Below are 21,860 nucleotides of genomic sequence, written 5' to 3' on the forward strand. Positions count from 1 at the left end.
GACTGACACTCAAAGATACTGATATTGGCTGCGCTTTGTCTTTACTACACTAGAAACATCCTTCTTTCACAGTTTGTTTTTGTTCGTGGAATCTCTTTTGTGAGTGTTGTTTTTAAACGTAATAATTTTTTTGTCTTTTGTGTTTCTTGCAGAGCTTTTCGCGGAAAACACATCACGCTCATCGTACGCTTCCCAAACCAAGGCCGGCAGGTGGATGACCTGGATATTTGGTCTCACACCAACGATACCATTGGATCCGTACGGAGGTGTATCTTAACGCGAATAAAAGCCAACAGTACCCACACGAAAGTAGAGCTTTTTATCGGAGGAGAGGTTGTCGATCCTGCTGATGATCGGAAGTTAATTGGGCAGCTTAACCTCAAAGACAAAACGGTACGGTTTCTTTAGATATTGAATTAATACATGGTCTAAATTAATCTTTGTAAAATCGCTGACTACATTTTTATTAAGAATGTTGGCAGATTAATTTTTAGAAGCATTTGCTTCCTCCACATGTCATTCAGATGCAGTTTCTTTGCCCCCTCTAGTTAATCACAGCCAAGCTCACGCAGGTCAGTTCCAACATGCCTTCAAGTCCTGACAGTTCCTCTGATTCATCCACCGGGTCTCCAGGGAACCATGGTAACCACTATAGCGACGGGCCCAACCCTGAAGTAGAAGGTTGTCTTCCAGGAGTGGTAAGGGGCCTTGGTTTTTGGTATTAAAGCATTTTGGCATGTGGTACTAAAGCATTTTGGAAAGTAAAAGTTTCACAGCATCATGCAGTCTATTACACACTTTTGTGCGCATGTTATTCTATGGTGATAAAATCCCTGAAGCCATACACATTTATTTCCATAGTGTGCATTTGGAAAGAAAAGCCCCTTTCAGAAAAAACAAAATACCTTTATGTATAATTTTGATAATGCCCAGCTTTTAATCATCTAAAAAAGATTTTTCACAATGAGTCCTGAAAACTTTTTAACTGCAGTACAGCAAATGTTACAGAACACCTTGGAAACATAGTTATTGTACATCAATTCCCATTAAGTCCAACTCTACGTTCCTTCAGGATGTGACTGAGCAAATTTTAAATTTGGATAATGACTCTAATTGCTCAGCTGATAAACTACCAAAAAGGCACTGACAGCCTTCATGTTCTTATGTTCCACTGATCACAGAATTGAATTTTGTTCACACCGTGGCAACAAAGCCTTAGTTTAAAAGCGATTCAATGGAACTTCTGTTCTCTGAAAAAAGCCTTAAAGGGTGTATTAGTTTCCATACCTGTTCTTTACTCTGTCTAGATCATGTCACTGCATATCCGCTACGTCTCTTTCCTGTGGCAAGTGGCCGACCTTGGCTGCAGTTTAAACATGCCTCTTTTAAGAGATGGTGCCCGTGTCCTCATGAAGCTCATGCCTCCAGGTAGGTCAAAATCGAAGTACACGTTTTCATATCGTGTTTTTCGTCTTTCACATTTTAGTCCAGATTATGGTTGTTAGGTTCAGTAAGGTGCTTTATCAGTTATTCTATACAGATTTAAAGCAAGTAGAAATTTGGATTTAAACCTAAAATACAAAATTAGGAAATTTGAACTTTTTTATGTTTTTTTATGGTCTTTGTTCTGATTTTAGAGAGCAACCGATCTATTCTTTAAAGAGAATCACATTTTAATAAGTCAAATGTTCAAATATGAAAAACCTAAACGTGGCGTGGGATAAATGACCTGATCTTTTTTATGATTCCCTATGTAATTCCTACTGTATTATGACTAAAATAAATACACTCTATTTTAAACTAATTTAGATATCCCTTGTTGTGTATTGTAGGGTATTTTGTTGAATGTTTGATTTGTTGTTTTTTTTTACAGATAACACTACAGTAGAAAAGCTGCGAGCCATCTGCTTAGATCATGCAAAGCTTGGTGAGAACAGCCTTAGCCCAACCCTAGACTCGCTGTTCTTTGGCCCATCTCCTTCTCAAGTGCTGTACCTGACAGAGGTTAGTGAATATCACTTTTGGGAAATAATGTCAATCTGAATACCTGCATAGTCTTTTTTTAAAAATATTTCTGGCTTTAACAATCCTGAAGTAGTTTGCAACCTTTTTACTGGTCACTTACGAATGTGATAATGAGCATCAATTTTGCTGGCGTTCTGTACTGTTTTGTTCTTGATTTCAAGCAGTCACTGCGGTAGTTTAATGACCTGTGTTCTGTTTCGGATACAGGTAGTGTATGCCTTGTTAATGCCTGCCAGTGGAACCCTTGGAGAAGATGCGAGTGACTTCCAGTACAACTTCTTAAAAAGCGGTGGCTTGCCTCTCGTTTTGAGCATGCTCACAAGAAATAACTTCCTGCCAAATGCGGACATGGAGACGAGGCGGGGTGCCTATCTAAACGCTCTAAAAATAGCCAAGTTATTACTGACAGCCGTCGGCTTTGGCCACGTGAAGGCAGTGGCAGAAGCTTGTCAGCCAGGTGTGGAAGGGACAAGCCCTGTTTCACCAGTAAGTCACTTTTATGATGATGTTGGGAATTTCACAGAAGTGGATGGAGCACTATTTTGCTATCTGTGTGGATGGTTATTATATGAGCAAATGATTTTTACGTCTGCGTATATTTAAATTGGAGGATTTCTAGTTGGAATTCTACAGACATTTTATGGGCAACAGTGAACAGCTGTAGTAAGTGGTGGATGACTTGGTGCAACAGAGCCCAGACCATCAGTTTCACAGGTTTCTGCATTTACAATACAGAATGGGTCTTCTCTAGGATGTTATGCATCTACCGCAAGCCCTATGAAGTGTCCTGGTAGTGGCTTCATGATGCAAGCATCACAGCTGTGGACTTAATTCTATGTGCAAGCCTCTGATCTTTCACCCTTTAATTGTGGTACTGTTGAGGGCCTGTTTCATGTGTGCTTGTGTATGTAGAGATGCTTACTAGAAATGTCAAGGGGGAATGATTTCTGAAGGGAAAGTATGTCACCAACTGCTTGTCCATAAAGTTTTTATAAGCAATTTTGAGTTTCAAGGATACATGAAAAGTGTTTTAACAGGGATGTCTGTAGATTTCCAGGTTGATTTCCTCCATTTGGCAGTGACATCCCTTGCCTTTTAATTTCCAGATAAACCAGGCTACGCACGACCAGGCTTTAGTTCTTCAAAATGCTCTGCAAAACATTCCCAATCCATCATCCGAATGCATGCTGCGAAATGTAGCAATTCGCCTTGCCCAGCAGATCTCAGATGAGGTTGGTGTAGTTTCCTCTCAGTTGGGAGGGGTACAGGTATGTGAGAGCATCTGTTAAAGAAATGTGTGTTATTTGAAAACAGGAAACATGCCCTACTGGCTGTCATGTGTTGGCTATCACTTGACATTTCAGTTGACAGTTAGTGTACCATAACAATCCACAGATAACGGCCTTCTCTTTTTTCCTTTAGTTGTTTAGGCTTTAAACTGCAGGCATCTTTACGTCTTGTATCATAAACGATGTGCTTATATTTATGCTCCTGGCCAAAGTAATTCGCACCTAGAATAAAAATGTTGTGGTTTTAAGTGTGAACGTTGGAAACAGCATTGCGAAGTTGTGCTTAGTTCTAAAACTACAATATCTCTGTGGATTTTGTATTGTTTATATTTGTAATATTTAAATGCTTCCCTCATTTTATTTTGGAAAGGCCATGTTCAGAAAAGGGAAAAAATATTTTTCCAGAAAAACAGTATTCTTGTATTCAACAAGAAGACAAAAAAAGATGTATTGCTGTTGCCTCTTTTTGTCTTAGCATGATGTGCTGGAGTTTTGTATTACCTCACTTCAAGTTAAAACATAGGCGGCTAAAACATTAAATTTGATTTTCACAAGTGCATGCTACAATGTATCAAAATTAAAAAGTGTACTTTTAATATTTTAATTTTGTTGTCCTTTTTTTTGTTCTACATACAGAATTTTTTTCAGGCCTCCAAATATATCCCAGACATCTGTGTAATAAGGGCTGTACAGAAAATAGTTTGGGCATCAGGTTGTGGTTCAGTGCAGCTTGTGTTCAGCTCAAATGAAGAAATCAGCAAGATTTATGAAAAGGTAGGTTGATACGAGTCTAAAATTGGTATTTGTGTTGCCATTTTTATTACAATTTGTAAGTCAGAATGGCTGTTTTAACTGGAAAAGTGACATCGTAATTTATTTAACCTCTAGCTTATGAGATGCAAGAAGAAATTCATCATCAAAAATGTGCTATTTTGTTTTAGTTCAAAAAGCTCTAAGGTAAAACTTCTTATCCTTTTTTGCAGACGAATGCAGGAAATGAACCAGATACAGAAGATGAGCAGGTGTGCTGTGAAGCACTGGAAGTGATGACACTCTGTTTTGCCTTGATCCCCACAGCACTAGATGCACTTAGTAAAGAAAAGGCATGGCAGACCTTCATCATTGATTTGCTTTTGCACTGTCAGAGCAAGTAAGTTAGAATGGCATTGCCTTGATGCTCATGCACAATATGAAATGGCACCATTTTCTTAAACGATCCTCTTACTAAAACTTTGTTAATGTAATACTTCAGAAGATTGTCATCTATTGAGATTTTGCCACACTTGTCAGTACCTTTCCGTGCAGTTTATGGCTGTTTTACGAGTCTGAAATTAACCCGTCGTTATTGAATTTGTTTTTGCAACTTCCCAGGTCAGTTCGTCAGATGGCTCAGGAGCAGTTCTTTCTGATGGCTACGCGGTGTTGCATGGGACACAGGCCCCTTCTGTTCTTTATAACCTTGCTGTTCACAGTTTTGGGAGTAAGCCTACTCTATATATTATACATTTAACGATTCGTTTGTTAAATGTTTTATGTTCAGATTTTAATGGTAGAATATGCATTAAATTGAATTTTTTCAATTTTCATCTCCTGTCTAATTAGAACTAGATATTAAGTGGCATATAATCCATCCTGTGAATTTGCTTTAAATGTTTCATGAATGGCGTTTTTTTGCTGTTGAGATGCAAAAAAAATTGGCGTACTAAAGATGATCATGAGTAACTGATTTATTGTTCACTGGATATTAGCAAAATGGTTTTCTTTTTTTTTCCTAGAGCACTGCAAGAGAAAGACCAAAGCACGCAGGGGATTACTTCACTTTGTTAAGGCACTTACTAAATTATGCATACAACAGCAACATTAACCTGCCAAATGCTGAAGTTCTTCTCAACAATGAAATTGACTGGTTAAAAAGGATCAGGGTAGGTTAACTTATGGCTTCTTAAGTTCTTGCTTTGCCTTGAGTAAATATTTTATTCATCTTCATATGTTAGACTGTCCTTGAAGTTTTTTAATGTCTGTTTATTACAATAATAGCCCTATGTTCTTTTTTGCTTTTAGTGTTACATGCTGTTGGGAGACATCAACAACATTTTAAGAGTGTTTGTACCTAAGAGTTTTAATAGCGTTTTACATGGCTCGGTGTAGATATTCCTGGAACCATTGGTTCCCCATCTGTGGTGTCTGTAGTCTCTCCTTAAATCTGAGTTCTTGGTTAATCTGAGTCCTTTGCTCTGATTTACACAATTGCTCACTTACAGCTGGGAGTGATGTTGCCTTGCCATCACAGCGCCACTGTCAAACGCTAAAACCCCAGACGCAAAAAAAAACGTATTCTGTGGTCTTTGTCCAAGAAAGACAAAAGACTATCACTGCCTATAGTGCAACCACAACATCTTTTTTCATTACATTGTAGTATGGATTGAACAAGTGAAGAAACAGGGACAGACCAGGAAAGAATACTATGTCTTTTTGGATAATGAACAAATAAAGGCACTGATGAAAGTATGAGTTGAAGTGCTCTAAGGGGTAAAAATCTTTCTCTGAAGGTAGCTGGTAGACATGAAAAATCCACCCCAGAAGCCATGAAGATATAAACAAAACATGCCAAATCATTTATTGCACATTTACTGCAAGCTGTTTAGCTCATCAAAGGGGGTTTGGTATAATAACAAAAGGTGCAGTTTGGAGTCCATCCAAATATAGTAGCAGTTGCATTATCCATCCGTTTTCTAACTGCTTCATCCAATACAGGGTATGGGAGCCATAACCTTTCCCAGTAAGCAATGGGTGCAAGGCGGGGTACACCTAGCATGGGACACAGATGCAAAACAGACATGCGCACACTCACACCAGGGCCAGTTTTCCCAGAAGCCGTTTAACCTACCTGTCTTTGAGCTGTGGGAGGAAACTGGAGTACTCAGAGGAAACCCATGTGAACATGGGGAAGATACACAAACTCAATGCAGATAGCAACCTAGGGCCCCAGCGCTATGAGGAAGCAATGCCAACCTCCACTTGCATTATTATATTTCTAAACTTTTATTCATTTTGGGAATTAAGTGACCTGGTCTAAGTTTTTAATTGACTACTATTAACAGTAGTAGTGCTAGTTGTGTAATGACGAATGGATTTTGTTGTACGTCATCAAAAGCTTTTCCACTTTAGCTTATAATATGGCACACTAGTAATAGACTTTTCTGCCAATTTGTTAAAACTGGTTGACTTTTAATTATTACTACTGCCAGTGTGTGATTAACTATCTTAAGCTGTCAGCACTGGTGCTCAGTGCCAGCAGGTTAAAAGATTTCCTAAATTTCTGCTTTAAACGCATTTTAGATTCTCAGATATCGGTTAAATGGGAAGGAAGCTGTTAACTTAATTACGAGGTAGGATTCCTGCGTTTTCAGTCTAGACGCATTTTCAGGGCCATTTACTTAATCTTATGACAATCTAAAATGTAGGAACTGCCCTGTACGTTTCGAAACCCAGATGATCAGGGCTGTAGAATATTTGCTAGATAAGTCTGTCATTATAACTATAGGTAATCCATTGTTACGTAATCCTGTTCAGTTTCTGGTCACCTGCAACTGATGGTGATGTTGCAAGCTCCAGCTAGCTGACACATCTTAATGTTGCTGTTGCACAGCTTGCTGATACACTGGCTGTCTGCAATCCACTTCGACTAATTGTGCACTGATGCAGAGGAATGCTAATTACAGCTAAATACGAATATAGCCTGGGTGTTGTCTGAACATCCTGCCCTCCAAACATGTGCCTTTGCTGGTTGAGCCAGTGAGCAATTTTAACTATCAGGTTCTCTCTCTTACAAGCCTTTACAATATGTGCTCATGGCTTTTTTTTATTGCAGGATGAAGTGAAACGAACAGGAGAGACGGGTGTGGAAGAGACCATTCTCGAGGGTCACCTTGGAGTCACAAAGGAACTGTTGGCTTTTCAGACTCCAGAAAAGAAGTACTCCATTGGCTGTGAGAAGGGTGGAGCCAATCTCATTAAGGTGAGTTTTTGTGTTCTTTTGTAGAATGCTGGTTTTAACCAAAAATTCAACATGCATACAGGTAGGTGTCACCAGAGATTTATTGTTGTTTTTTGTAAGCTCTTATTTTGTCCTTTTTATGCTTTAACTCAAGATCAGTTTTATTTTTTAGATTTAACATACGGTATAGAACATGCACTGCCTATGTGTATATTAGGTACTTAATCTTAACGTTCTGGCACACAAGAGTATGAAAAGAGTATGAAATTACTTGGTGCTGTTCCCATATGATATAATGTATATTAATATATATGAAACTAAGAATTTGGGATCTTGCTCCCCCTTTTTTGCTTTTGATAACAACCCTTTTCATTCCCTCCTAGGAGCTGATTGATGATTTCATCTTCCCAGCATCCAATGTGTACCTGCAATATATGAAGAGTGGCGAATTCCCCACCGAGCAGGCCATTCCAGTCTGCAGCACCCCTGCTACCATCAACGCTGGCTTTGAATTGCTGGTTGCACTTGCCGTTGGTTGTGTGCGAAATCTGAAACAGATAGTTGACACGTTAACTGACATGTACTACTTAGGTATGCACACATTTGCCACATGTTCTTTGCTTGAGAGGTGTTTGTTTTTCACGCAATGGTTTTATTATGACAGCTCTTGGGGTTACAAAGCAGATCCTCACTGCTTTAATATATGAACAAAAGCAAATGTAAAGATGGTTATTTTATACCTTAAGTTTGATTTCTGATCAGGTATATACTGCTACTTAAGCTCCTTGTGTAAAAATCAAGCTGGTTCACCACCTGACTGTTGTAGTAAGTTGTTTGAGGTCTGCATTGTTTGGTAACTAAACCCTGGCATGACTTTTTGTTGCATTCTGTGAACTAGGTTGTGAAGCACTTACAGAATGGGAGTATTTGCCACCTGTTGGGCCTCGGCCTCCCAAAGGCTTTGTTGGTTTGAAAAACGCAGGAGCCACGTGTTACATGAACTCGGTCATTCAGCAGCTGTACATGATCCCACCCATCAGAAACGGCATCCTAGCTATCGAAGGCACAGGCAGTGACGTTGACGACGACATGTCTGGAGATGAAAAGCAGGACAATGAGGTACTGTTCATATATTTCAGTGTTTCACTTTCAAAATACAGGCTGTGCTTAGGCACAAACAAAGGCCTTAAATTGATATTTGATTGCATATGCTTTGCCCAATGAAGATACCCATCCTTGCTCAGGATTCAGTGACTGACACTATAGCCATCTCCTAGCTCACATGCCACGCAGGCATAGCCTGGAGCTGAGGGCACAACATGTACAACTGCACTCATGTTTTTATGGATTTTTTAATACCAAAATATTTTGATAATGGTGGTATTTTTTTATTTTTGTAGCAACTGTATGGGCTTTTATGTTTGCAGACCAATGTAGATCCTCGGGATGAGGTTTTCAGCTACCACCACCAGTATGAAGAGAAACCTTCCCTCAGTAAGTCGGAGGACCGGAAGGAGTACAATATTGGAGTTCTGCGCCATCTGCAGGTTATTTTTGGACATCTGGCTGCCTCTAGGCTGCAGTACTATGTGCCTCGAGGGTTTTGGAAACAGTTTAGGTAACTTTTTATTCTTTCTGACCTCCTAACCCCACTCTCAAAACTTATATCATCTGCCTGTTGAAGCTACAGAAATCCTTAAATGAAAATCTTGCCTTTCAAGTGACGCATGTAAATGTTTAGTTTTTGTTTCTACTGCAACTCGTGATCAGCTGTGTTGTATCAGCTGTGGACCTGGATAACGGCCTCTGTCTGTATGTGCAGGTTGTGGGGTGAACCAGTGAACCTGAGAGAGCAGCATGATGCACTGGAATTCTTTAACTCTCTGGTGGACAGTTTGGATGAAGCTCTGAAAGCTCTTGGCCATCCAGCAATGTTAAGCAAAGTTCTTGGCGGTTCATTTGCTGATCAGAAGATATGTCAAGGTTGTCCTCACAGGTATGTGAAAAGTTGTGTAAAGAGCAATGGTGGAGGAATTGTGCTATTTTTTCCAAATTGCTATATTAGTTATGTTTCATTATTGTTTTATTATTTGCAGAGCAATAATAGGATGCTGACATTTTTGTGTATTTACCGCTGCTTAAATGTATTGCAGGTATGAATGTGAGGAATCCTTTACAACACTGAATGTAGATATTAGAAACCATCAGAACCTCCTGGATTCAATGGAGCAGTATGTCAAAGGGGATTTATTAGAGGGTGCCAATGCCTATCACTGCGAAAAGTGCAACAAAAAGGTGAAGATCACTTACCTATACCAAATAAATATGCTCTCTTGAAATCCCCCAGTACCGTGGTGTGATTGGTACTCCTCGTTGCTTGTATGGGACTAAGTGAAGAATTGAGTTTCTTTATTGTGTGCTTTAATTGGAGAGTTAGGTGCTTTTTTGCACATTGAAGCAAAACAGGAAAAAATGACTCATTTTCTCCTATACCCTCTGTATATGTGTAATATTTTGAAGTTTCTCATTTGTACGACATGCGTGGGCAGGATATTGTCACTTCTTGCCATGTTAACAGACCAATGGCGGTATCTGTCGTAGCTTTTGTCCTGGAGTTAGATATACAATGGATTTAGAAGTGGTGTTTAAATATTCACCTGTACAGTTTTATAAAACGCATCTTGGGGTGTTGATTTAACAGGTGGCAGTAAAATCCAGCTGTGTACTTTGTTTTGTAAATCTCTGGTTTTTGTCTCACAGGTGGACACAGTGAAGCGCTTGCTCATTAAAAAGCTGCCTCCAGTTCTTGCCATCCAGCTGAAGCGATTTGACTATGACTGGGAAAGGGAATGTGCAATCAAATTCAATGATTACTTTGAGTTTCCACGGGAACTGGATATGGAGCCATACACAGTGGCCGGGGTAGCCAAGCTCGAAGGAGATGATGTCCATCCAGAGAATCAGGTCATTCAGAATGAGCCCACAGAGAATGAGCCCCCAGGGAGCACTAAATACAGACTGGTTGGAGTTCTTGTGCACAGTGGTCAGGCCAGTGGTGGACACTACTACTCCTACATCATTCAGAGAAACGGGGGAGACGGGGAGAAAAACCGGTGGTACAAATTTGACGACGGGGACGTCACAGAGTGCAAAATGGACGATGACGAAGAGATGAAGAACCAGTGCTTCGGAGGCGAGTACATGGGGGAGGTCTTCGACCACATGATGAAACGCATGTCCTACAGGCGCCAGAAGAGATGGTGGAATGCCTACATTCTTTTTTATGAGCGCATGGACACGCTGGACAAAGACAGTGAACTTGTAAAGTACATTTCTGAGCTGGCTGTCACCACAAAACCACACCAGATAAAAATGCCAGCCGCTATCGAGCGAAGCGTCCGGAAGCAGAATGTGCAGTTCATGCACAACCGTATGCAGTACAGCCTGGAATATTTCCAGTTTATAAAGAAACTTCTGACCTGTAACAGTGTCTATTTAAACCCACCTCCAGGTATGTATTGAGCTACCTTATCTGTGGTTTGATTTGATGCGCTTTATATACTTCAGACAATGCTGTGGCAGGCAGTGGTGGAGGTGAAGATAACTGTACCAAATGCAGCGTTTCTCAATAGGCAGTGTCCTTTTTCATTGAAAAGAAGCAAGAGAATTTGAACCCTAGGAAATTGTGATACTTCACATCTTTTCATTTCTTGATGTAGTTCTGTCATCATAAACTTGAGTTGTATTGGAACTTGACTGCACTAGGTCTAACGGTGGATAATTAAAGCCCATCATCTGAAATATAAATGTATTCGTGCAAGCGTAAACACAATGAAAAATGTTTTAAAACCCATTTTTGTTGAGCCAGTTATATATATATACAAATTTGTCTTGTATGTTAAACCGTTTTTTCTTTGCTGTTCAAGATTGGATTCATATAAACTGACTTAGGAAGGCCATTGAGAATATCCTCAGTTTTCCTTAATATCCTTACTTATTCAGTGCTGCTCTGCAGATTCCAGTAAAAGGGTCCATGTATCATGTTGCATTGCCTTCTGAGTGCTATTGCCACCTATGTTCTTAAGCAGGAATGGATCTGCAATCGTTTTGTCACTTGAGCATGATTTTATTCAAGGTGCTCATGCACTAAATTGATGGCACATTTCTGAGAGACACCTTTTGCTTTTCTGCTTTAATCAATAGTAAGAGTACCTCACAATTTGGTTTACAAAGTGTTCCAAGAACTTGTTTTGACCCTGCTGCTCTGGTTCATGCCATTTTCATTTGTTGTTTTCACTTTTTGATGATAACTCATTCTTGACACAGAACTAATCTAATCATCTCAACATAAAATCTCTGTCAGCCAAATATCTGTGTGAATCTCGACAGGGGTGGCCTAGCAGCAGGCCTGGAGGATCAAGCTGATTTTACAGATCTCTTTAAGTTGGCATAACCTTAACATCTGGACCATTGGTATATTGTACCAGTTAAGCCAATAACACTGCCGTGATAGCAGTAGTTCAGAACTGGAGTGGGACATCCTGGGTCCAGACTTTCAGTTTCAGTTAACCCCTCACAGACAATTGGAACTTCTTTCTATGCTTAGACCTGCCTGTTAAGCGTGGCATTCCTCGAGGAAGATGGGTGATTTGACTTGACACTTTGATGGAAACAAACAATGATTGGTTTGAACTTTTTAGACGGCACATGAAGCAAGGCACAGCTCTGGCTTGAGTCACTAGGGTAATTGGTGTGTTCCTCTCTGTGCTCTGTTCCTATCAAATGGCCCCGAGGAGAACTCCTTTGGTGTCTATGGGTGAACACTGATACTGAGCTCAGATTTGTTCATTAGACCTTTAATCAGAAAAACATTTAAGGTGCATAAACATGACAGTAAAGAGAAGCTCATTCTGTTACTGCCTGGGATTTCTTCTCTGTCATAGCTGGAGATCTTCATTTTCCGTGTTTAAGGGGGGGAAACCATGGCCAATTGGATTAAAAGATGGTATTTTTGTTTTTGCGAATGAAGTTTCCTTCAGATTCCGTCTCATTTGTTTTCAGTTGTAGTTTTGGCAAACTGTAGAGTAAACCTCATCCCGACAATATTCTGTAATCTACAAGACTGAGGCTTGATGCAGATGTTGCCTCCTTACTACTTACAAGAGACTATAGCAGCAGAGCGGATTGTTTGCAGCTGTAAACTGCATCCCTCCCTCCATTTGAAGTTACTGAGGATGAATAATTAGTGTGGTTGTAGACTGTAGCAGTCTGCTAAGGCAGATTTTTAAAGCTTTTGAAATTGGCAAAAAATTAAGTGATTGTCAGTGTTTTATTAATTAAATGTTTACCATTTCATAATAAAGCAAGTAGAATGATAGAAATCCGGACTTGCTGTGGAGATTTTCTCTTGAGATGGGAGCTTGACCCAGAAAATGGATTCTGCTTCAGAATTCGCCTGTAGATCAAATACATTTGCGTAGTTCAGTGCAAGCTGATGCTTCCTTAAATGTTTAATTTCCTTTTTGATGCTTTTATTTGTGTTTCAGAGTACCCACTCGTCTTTTTTTTTTTTTGTCGTAGGTTGTGATGTAATGATGTGATGTGCCTTTTTTAATGGAGTTTATTTCTGGTTTTAATTAGGACAAGATCATCTTTTGCCCGAGGCAGAAGAAATAGCTATGATTAGTATTCAGCTTGCTGCTAGGTTCCTGTTTAGCACAGGATTCCACACAAAGAAAGTAGTCCGTGGCCCTGCCAGCGATTGGTAAGATTTTGATGTCTTTGAACATTTATTTCACATTTATTTCCTTCCTGCAAGAGGCTCTCAACGCTGATTTGCCTTCTTATTGTGTTCCCTCTCTCAGGTATGATGCATTGTGCATCCTGCTTCGTCACAGCAAGAATGTACGCTACTGGTTTGCACATAATGTCCTCTATGCTTATACAAACCGCTTCTCGGAGTACCTGCTGGAGTGCCCCAGTGCAGAAGTGAGGGGTGCATTTGCTAAACTCATCGTATTTATAGCACATTTCTCTTTGCAAGATGGACCATGTTCTTCACCAGCTGCCTCACCAGCACCTTCGACTCAGGTGCAGTAATGTGGGGTTTTGACAGTATATCAAGCGATCCGAGATTTACATGCAGTATCTTAGAGATCCAAAGTACAGTACTTTTGACTAAAGGTGATTTCGCTGATCTGAAATTGGTAATTGATTGCAAATTTAGCAACAGTTGAGCGTTTCCGAATTATAAAACAGGTTTGTTTGACACCTGGTAGTATACGATATTGCATTAATCATGATAACATCAGACCCCAGATATTATATGATAACAATGATGTTGAACGCAAGTTCAAAAACGTGAGGGGGCCACTATAGGCATTGGGTAGTGAGTAGCCAATTGATCCAAGGATCTCATCCAGCCAGGGGAAACCAAGGTATCTGCTTCATCAGCTTGGCTGGGTTGCTTGTTCCATACCGCTATAACTCTTGGGATAAACATGCATCTCCTATTCTCTGTTTTAAATGCACTTCAACAGTTGCAATCATAATGTCTGGGCTGCCATTGTTTATCATATTAAGTATATATTTGCATATCTAAAGCTGTATCTTTTTTATTTTTGTTCATGGTGAAGAGAGATTGATATCTGAAAAGTGCAGAAAGGGTGTAATCATAAAGTTTTCTCCAATACTTCCAGGCCTGTGACAATTTGAGCCTAAGTGATCACTTGCTGAGAGCAGTGCTGAACTTGCTACGAAGGGAGGTGTCAGAACATGGGCGTCACCTGCAGCAGTACTTCAATCTCTTCGTCATGTACGCCAATCTAGGTAGGAAGTGACTAATATGTCCACTTTTTGGAGGGAAGCTGTGTTGTGTGCACACGCTCATAAGCGCTAAATTGACATCTTTGCTAATTTGCAGGTATGGCAGAGAAGACGCAGTTGTTAAAACTGAGCGTGCCTGCAACATTCATGCTAGTAGCTCTAGATGAAGGTCCTGGTCCTCCCATTAAATACCAGTATGCTGAACTGGGCAAGCTGTATACAGTGGTGTCACAGCTGGTGCGCTGTTGCGATGTATCATCGCGCATGCAGTCTTCAATAAATGGTAAGTTAAAGAAAACGATTCAAGAATATTGAAAAACGTTTAATCCATGCACTTCTTTTTAGTATATTTTATTTTATTTCAACTTTCTACAGTATATCATTTATTCCCCAAACCATTTCCATTGCTCATTCAAATAATTTAAACATGTATTTGTTAGTTGGTTATTGTACATATGTATATATAAAAGAAGTTAAGATGTTAAAATGGTCTTCACATCGTACTAATCATGTATATCACCTATATACTTAAATAACCTTTCCAATATAATTTAATAAAAAATACTCTAACATAACCCAAAAATTCAAAAACTCCAAGACCCTATAGTACAGTATTTAAAATATATACAGACTTACAAAACATAAGTAAAATACATTTTGATAACTTGCATTTCTTTTCAGTCATACTGGTGTTAGTTACAATTAGCCCCCCATCTACTCTTTTGCAGTAACAGGTTACTTCTCTTATCCTTAATCTTGTAGATACTGGACACTTAAATGCTCAAAAGCCTGAGCTTTGGTTATGTCTTATTCTCTGTTTGCAAACAACTTAATTTCCTATAGACTTTATTTACTAGCTCTAGGTCAAATAGAAATAGATTTTGTGTGGATCTTCATTTGTATATTTTTTGATGATTGTGATCCTTGTTTTTAAAACGTGCTGTTGCCTCCTCAGGTAATCCACCACTTCCAAATCCCTTTGGAGATCCCAACCTGTCTCAGCCAATCATGCCTCTCCAGCAGCTTGTGGCCGAGATTCTGTTTGTGCGCACTAGTTACGTGAAGAAGATCATTGAAGACTGCAGCAACTCTGAAGAGACCATTAAACTTCTGCGCTTCAGCTGTTGGGAAAACCCCCAGTTTTCCTCCACTGTTCTTAGTGAGCTCCTTTGGCAGGTGAGGGATCTGAGCAGATGGTTGATGACTGTTTTTTTTTTATTTGATTTTTCAGACCTTGGAGTTTTCTTTATAGGGTTTAATGACAAAAAAATTCTACTCCCTGCCACAGTTTTACAAGGAAGCAGGGATGTTAGCGTCTTGCAAAAGTAGTCACGGCTGTCCATGATGGCCCTGTCCTGTCAATGATGGCCCATTTTGTTGAATTCCTATTTGATGTAATGTTTGAAGCATATAATTTTAAGCAAAACTTTTGATCAAACTATCAAATTTTATGGGTAAAACATCAGCAAAAAGTGGAAAGAAAAATATAAAGTAAGTTGATTGCATAAGTATTCATCCCCTATGCCATGGGAAACCAAATTAGTTCAGGGGCACAAAATTACCTTGACAAGTCACAATTAGTTGAGTGACCTTGGTCAATATGTAGTTATAGTTGCTCAAGTGATTTCAGAATACTCCTGTGTCTGTAAGGTTCCTCAGATAGGTGCTGAATTTCAGGCAAAGTTCAGAGAGCAAATTCAGAGCGAAAGTTTTCAAAGATCAGGTCGGACAGATCAGGAGAAGGGTATTAAATATTTTGACAGTCCCTTTGAGTGTGGTGATTTTAATCATTAAGAAGTAGACGGTGTATCATACCACCTGGACTCTGCGTAAGTCAGGCTGTCCCTCCTGTCCTTTTTGTTTTTTTGTACTGAAAAAAACTCTAATCCTGCTTGCAGTTTGCAGCAGAACATTTTATGTGGCAAAAATAATTTTAAAATTTACAAAAGGTTTTGTAGTCAGACTACACAAATTTTGAACATTTTGGTCTTAATGAAAATTGTAACATCTGGCCCAATCCCACCCCAATTAACACCATCTTTACTGTTAAGCATGGTGGTGGAAGCATTATGTTATTAACCTGCTTTTTAGCAGGGAATGGGAAGCTTGTCAAGACTGAGGAGAAATGCATGGAGCACAATACAAATTGTGGATTGTGGAATTGTGGAAACCTACTTCAGTCTATTAAAAACCTAAAGTGGAGATCAAAATTCACCTTGTTGCACAACAAGGACCTGAAGCACAAAGCCAGAATGACACTGCAGAGTGGAATACTTATGTGATCAGCATGTTTGAGTTTTGTATTTTTCTTTGCTGTTTTGCTGACATTTAGTGTCTTTTAATCATAAATGTGTTGAGTTTGAGCATTCAAGTACTGGTTAAATACATTCACTTTGAAAAATGTATGTATGCATCATTGGTAATTCAATGAAATAGGAAAGGAGTGAATATATTAGAAAGGCTTTGTATGTGTTTGATGTACTCCATAGTAATCCACACTATAATGTATACTTTTTTTGGTAGGTGGCATATTCCTACACATACGAGCTTAGGCCTTATTTGGACCTACTTCTACAGATCTTGCTTATAGAAGATTCCTGGCAGACCCATAGGTGAGTCTTGGTGCACAAGATGACTAATTGAATGTAGGCAGCATTTATTCATGCCTAAAGAAACTTGCTTTTGAATTGACATTATAAGCACAGAGAAAAGGTTGAGATTAACAAAGTATAAACCTTTGTACAAAGTGTGTATCTGAACAGAAGAAAGCAACATTTTTCTGTCTTTTGCCTTTTCAGGATTCACAATGTGTTAAAGGGCATTCCTGACGACAGAGACGGGCTCTTTGATACCATTCAGCGGTCTAAAAACCACTATCAAAAGAGAGCATACCAGTGCATAAAGTGCATGGTCGCTCTTTTCAGCAACTGTTCTGTAGCATACCAGATTCTGCAGGTAGTGTTAAAAATCTTTGGTTTTAAAATGCTCGTATAATTCTGAAATATTTATTACAAAGAAGTACTAACTAGAGTGTCGCAGTGTCAGGAGTCAAGTATCACAGGATCTTCTACTGCTTTCCTTTTTTATTTTTCAAAATTGTTAATTGCTTCCTTAATCAGTAAGTTACATGAGACAGGTTTCCTGGTTTGGAACAACCGATTTGAACGTGCTTGTGAAAGCATAGTGGACTGCATGCCTTGACCTTCTTTGCTGTAGGTCTTCTAGAGGATTGTGTGTTCATTTTTCCATTTGTGCTTTCTCAGAGCAATGGCGATTTGAAGAGGAAGTGGACATGGGCAGTGGAGTGGCTTGGAGACGAGCTGGAGCGCAGGCCATACACTGGAAACCCTCAGTACACCTACAACAACTGGTCACCCCCTGTGCAGAGCAACGAGACCTCCAATGGCTACTTTTTGGAAAGGTCACACAGTGCCAGGATGACGCTAGCGAAAGCTTGTGAGCTTTGTCCGGAAGAGGTACTTTTGTTTTTCAAAGCTGCAAAGTTCTAGTGACTTTGATTTTCTTCTTGGGTTAAGCCAACATCCTAGTAATGATGGTAATTTGTAGAGCTGAATCCCCTGTTAGTGATATAGCCTGGTTATATTTTTGTTTTTAGTGGTCATTAATTTTGAAGTATGCTAGCTATAATTGTGCAGATATTTGAGTTTGCCTTTAATTTGAACCTAGTTTGAACCTTTAATGGTAACCTAGGTTGCATGTGCTGCCTAGTTTAAAGAACCAGGTTATCAAACTAACATTCGAGTTGGATGCGTCCAAATTTTATTGATCATTTGTCATGCTTTCTTCTAAGCTGATGATAGATTAGTTGAATAAGGCTAAAAAATCTTTCAGAGCCATTTAATTTAAGGCAGAAACCAGTTTACATTATAATTCACAGTCAGATAATTTAATTTGTTAGGTGAATTTGAATTAAGGTATTGTAGAAAATCTGAATTGTTGAAATTAATATACTTCCAGACTACATGCCAATAACACTTTTATTAATGTTAATGATAAAATGAATTATATTTCTATTTGTATCTCCTTTTAAATTATTTTTTCTATGGAAAACCCAAGTGAACCTTTTCAGTGGAGAGGTACTTTTAAAACAATTTCAGCAATTATAGTCAGTTGAAACAAATATGCATCCTCTTACTAATAACAAACAGCACAATTTTACTTTTTTGTTAGTTTTATGGTTATTTAATTCTAACATACTTTTCAGTTTATTAGTACAGCTTGTAATTTGTAAAAGAAATTCAATGACCAACATTGAACTTTTTTTTTTGCCTTCAGTTACAACTTCAGTTGTAAATTCAGTCCATTTAACAACTAAACCATCTTACAGACCACACAGTTCTACTGCAGTATTTACTATAGAGAGGGCTTTGAGTTTTCGAGATTTTCCCAGTATTCTGGCTTTTAAAAAAAATATACACAATATCTGCTAAAATAAGGACATCTGGAAAGATCTGTAATCTGTATATAATGTATTTTAAAACTTTGGTTTAAAACACAGCTTTTGTCAGAAATATTAACAGCTTGGAATTGTCCATTTTTTTTATTTAATTTGAAGAACTAGCAAGACAGTCAAACTACATGAACACGCTGTGTTTCAAACGTTTTAATTTCTTGCTGACAGTGGTAACATGAAAAGCTTGGATGTACTATATCAATGGTGACTAATAAGCAAACACTGAAGCATCCACACTTGCATCGTTTATTGACACTTGTTTTATATGCAATATTAACTGCCATTTCAAAATAGTGTCACTTAACGAAGCACGAGGTGGTGTCTGAAGATGACTCGGCAAGGAAATCAACCTCTCCGCATCAGCTATTGCCAGGGGAAATGGCAGGACAACAGCAGCAAAGTGTAAGAGATGTGTGCCATCAGCAAGTTTCCCTGCCATGGCTGCCACTTTTGTCTTCTTCCAGGGAACCAAGTAGTACAATTCAGTCCAAAACTAAACTGAGTTATATCTGTTCTTTCCATGTGGTAATTTTTTCTTCCAAATTAGGATTTTGGCACCGACATTTAATAAATGATCGAAAACTCCAAGCCTTAACTATAGTGTAGATTTTGTGAAAATATACTAAGAATAATGAGCTGGCTAGGGGATCTGTAACTTTTACATGTGTGGTTTATTAAAATTTCTTAGCTTCAGTTCAGGTTATGGCACTAAATTAATTGGTTAGATTTTTTTTAATCAAAACTGACATGCCTGAAGCAGTCTTTAGCAAAACTGGATTTGTTAATGCAAAATTTACTTTAAAATTGGTCTTTTTGTATTATGTTAATGAAAAGGTTTGGTCACGGTCCTATATCAATGGAGATTTAGATTTGGCTCAGTTTAAACAAGTTTTTCACTGGCGGTCCTAAGCGGCTAAAGAAATAATGAAGTGTATTTTTGCTCCTGAGCTTGTGTGTTAACATGCTTTTCATCTTGTCATGTAACTATAGTTTGCATCATTTTCATTGAACTTAGCAACTGTCCAACTCCACTTAAAAGTGTGGGACTGTTATTTCAGCAAGGATATGTTAACTTCAGACCAAGTGTTTAAAAGGCTGAGATTTGTATTAGGCGGCTGTCATCTCCATCCAGTACACAGATTCTATTTTTAGTCTCATTTAGTAGCGAGTACTTTTGTAGTTCAGGATTATCCTTTTTCTTACTTCTAGAATATTTTTTTTATTCACTGTAAGGGAAGCATGTTGGGAGTATGGTATTTGTTCAGTTGCAAGAGATGCCATCTGTCAGATTTGGTTACCATAAATATAAGCTTTGCTGTTTAGAATTGGGTTTTCTTTATAGCTGCTTTTATTTTTTACCAACAGCACAGGGAAACTTCTGCTGAAAGGCACTGTGCACCCTGTGTTTTGAGAATCCAGCATTACAGTCAAGTCAGCATATTATCTGACTGTTGAGTAGTGTTTCAAACTGAACACTCAGATGTGTTGGGCTACCAGTAAACCAAAGATGTCCCTTAATGTCACTACTGATTCAGAATGGAAGTTCCTCTATGTATTGCATTTAAATTGCTTTTTTTTTTGTTTAGCTCTTAAAATTAACTAGCTAGGTTCATCAGCAAAGATGATAAATGCATTGGAATTCAGACATTAGTGAAGTCCTATTTAAGTTATTGCATGATAATAGTAGAATTGCAGAAGTAATCTTTTTTCAGCTTCCTATTCTAGTGGTTAAGCATCGGAAAGTAAAAAGTATGCTATTATCTACACAAGACTAGCACAAACGCTTTTGGACCCTGAACTGCTTTAAAGTCCTCTTAGCATTGTGCAATGCTACAGTGGATTGTGGATTGGATTTGTGCTCTGCTAGGGATTTCAAACAGTGTTTAGATATTTGCTTGTTTGCAAAGGCTAAAAGAACCCATTAGAAATATCTTTTAGAAGAAGCAGTTTACTGATCCACTCTCTGTCTGCTCTTCAGTTAACTGACATTGACAATGAAGACTGTATTATCATGCCTCTTCCTGTCCTTAGCTTCTTTGCATTGTATAAAGTGTTCCTTGTTTGTCAACTGTAATTTGTGACAAACATCATGTTTTTGTGATCAGATGCATATGAAAAAAGCTTAGTTATCTAGGTTTTTATCCACTTACTGTTTTCTGTCAGTCTTGTTTGGTTTTAATGAATAGGAATTTACAAGTGGGACCTCCTGAGTGCAAAACCAATGCACTCACCCAAATACAGGCTGAACTCTGTTCACTCTGTTCACAGGTACGAGCTGTGTGATGTCAGTTGCCAGCTGTGGCCAAAATTACTCGAGCACTGTTGCCTGTACTCTGCTAAGGGCAGGGAGGGATTAGTTGGCTTCAGTGACACAGCGCCCTCTGTAGCCTCCCAGGCTCTCTCAGACATGCAGTGGTGTCAGTGATGGACACCTCTCTCTTCCAATTGGCACCAAAGCTCCAGTATAGGACTGTGCTGCCTGTGATGTATTAAGAGCACGCAGCTTAAAGGTGTTGAAGGAGATTGTCTGCACTTCCTCATTCTCCCTAGTGTGCAGTTATAGGGTTTCTAGATGCGAGCCGAGACGTGAAAATCATAAAGTAGTTGACACTTAAACGAGGGTAGTGCATCATTAGAAACATCTGAAAGTGTTCAATCTGCGAAACAAGATAGTCTATATGTATGTTTAGGCAAGATTTTGTATTCTATAAGAAAGGCCAACTCTTTTTATATTATTGGTTAGGGGGGACAAACACGCTGAGCTCTAGTAGATAACTCTAGAGAAAATGACATTGGTTATGTGAGAGCTACAGACTTGTGAAAAGCTGAGATGTCCATCAGAATTTTGCCTCCTATCCCATTTTAAAAGTGTTTCTTTCAGGCAGTGGATTTGATTTGTAATTGGTTACTTTGTGTCTGTGAGATTTCTTACATTCTAAAACCCTCAAAAAAGTTGATGCTCTTTGGTTTTCTGAGTGCCCCACACCTTTGAGATGTGTATTTCTAGAATTAATTCATTGGATCTGAGATATACCTTGTCTGTTGGCATCCCTGCAGTTTTGTTAGTGTGCTGTGCTGCTTGGCAGCCCTGCTGTGATTGATGAAGCTGTATTTTGCAGGAGCCAGATGACCAGGAAGCCCCTGATGACCATGATTCCTCCCCTCCTGAAGATGCCACTCTCTACCCCCACTCACCTGGATCACAGTATCAGCAGGTAACTCCCACTACGTGCTGCACTGCACTAAAACC

The 21,860-nt window shown here is 38.9% G+C and overlaps 1 protein-coding gene across 6 annotated transcripts in view; it reads left to right on the top strand.

Moving 5' to 3' along the window:
* usp9 (ubiquitin specific peptidase 9) overlaps nt 1–21,860 on the top strand; it is a 60,124-nt gene that overhangs the window by 34,679 nt on the left and 3,585 nt on the right. For 2 of the 6 annotated variants that reach the window (XM_088605056.1, XM_088605064.1), the window contains 27 exons: nt 153–393; nt 549–698; nt 1,308–1,428; nt 1,874–2,004; nt 2,233–2,511; nt 3,132–3,293; nt 3,951–4,088; nt 4,298–4,464; nt 4,686–4,794; nt 5,090–5,236; nt 7,186–7,332; nt 7,695–7,902; nt 8,210–8,430; nt 8,739–8,929; nt 9,134–9,307; nt 9,465–9,606; nt 10,072–10,822; nt 12,952–13,075; nt 13,176–13,401; nt 14,010–14,139; nt 14,234–14,419; nt 15,092–15,312; nt 16,660–16,748; nt 16,935–17,091; nt 17,400–17,612; nt 18,905–19,012; nt 21,730–21,825. In XM_088605056.1, coding sequence (XP_088461182.1) covers nt 153–393; nt 549–698; nt 1,308–1,428; nt 1,874–2,004; nt 2,233–2,511; nt 3,132–3,293; nt 3,951–4,088; nt 4,298–4,464; nt 4,686–4,794; nt 5,090–5,236; nt 7,186–7,332; nt 7,695–7,902; nt 8,210–8,430; nt 8,739–8,929; nt 9,134–9,307; nt 9,465–9,606; nt 10,072–10,822; nt 12,952–13,075; nt 13,176–13,401; nt 14,010–14,139; nt 14,234–14,419; nt 15,092–15,312; nt 16,660–16,748; nt 16,935–17,091; nt 17,400–17,612; nt 18,905–19,012; nt 21,730–21,825 — 5,029 coding nt within the window. The remainder of the gene's footprint in view (nt 1–152; nt 394–548; nt 699–1,307; nt 1,429–1,873; nt 2,005–2,232; nt 2,512–3,131; nt 3,294–3,950; nt 4,089–4,297; nt 4,465–4,685; nt 4,795–5,089; nt 5,237–7,185; nt 7,333–7,694; nt 7,903–8,209; nt 8,431–8,738; nt 8,930–9,133; nt 9,308–9,464; nt 9,607–10,071; nt 10,823–12,951; nt 13,076–13,175; nt 13,402–14,009; nt 14,140–14,233; nt 14,420–15,091; nt 15,313–16,659; nt 16,749–16,934; nt 17,092–17,399; nt 17,613–18,904; nt 19,013–21,729; nt 21,826–21,860) is intronic. The other 4 variants (XM_088605074.1, XM_088605082.1, XM_088605092.1 and 1 more) reach the window with 2 other exon arrangements.

Source organism: Lepisosteus platostomus, chromosome 2 (genome assembly GCF_059453375.1).
Source record: "Lepisosteus platostomus isolate fLepPlt1 chromosome 2, fLepPlt1.hap1, whole genome shotgun sequence".
Classification (NCBI taxonomy): domain Eukaryota; kingdom Metazoa; phylum Chordata; class Actinopteri; order Semionotiformes; family Lepisosteidae; genus Lepisosteus; species Lepisosteus platostomus.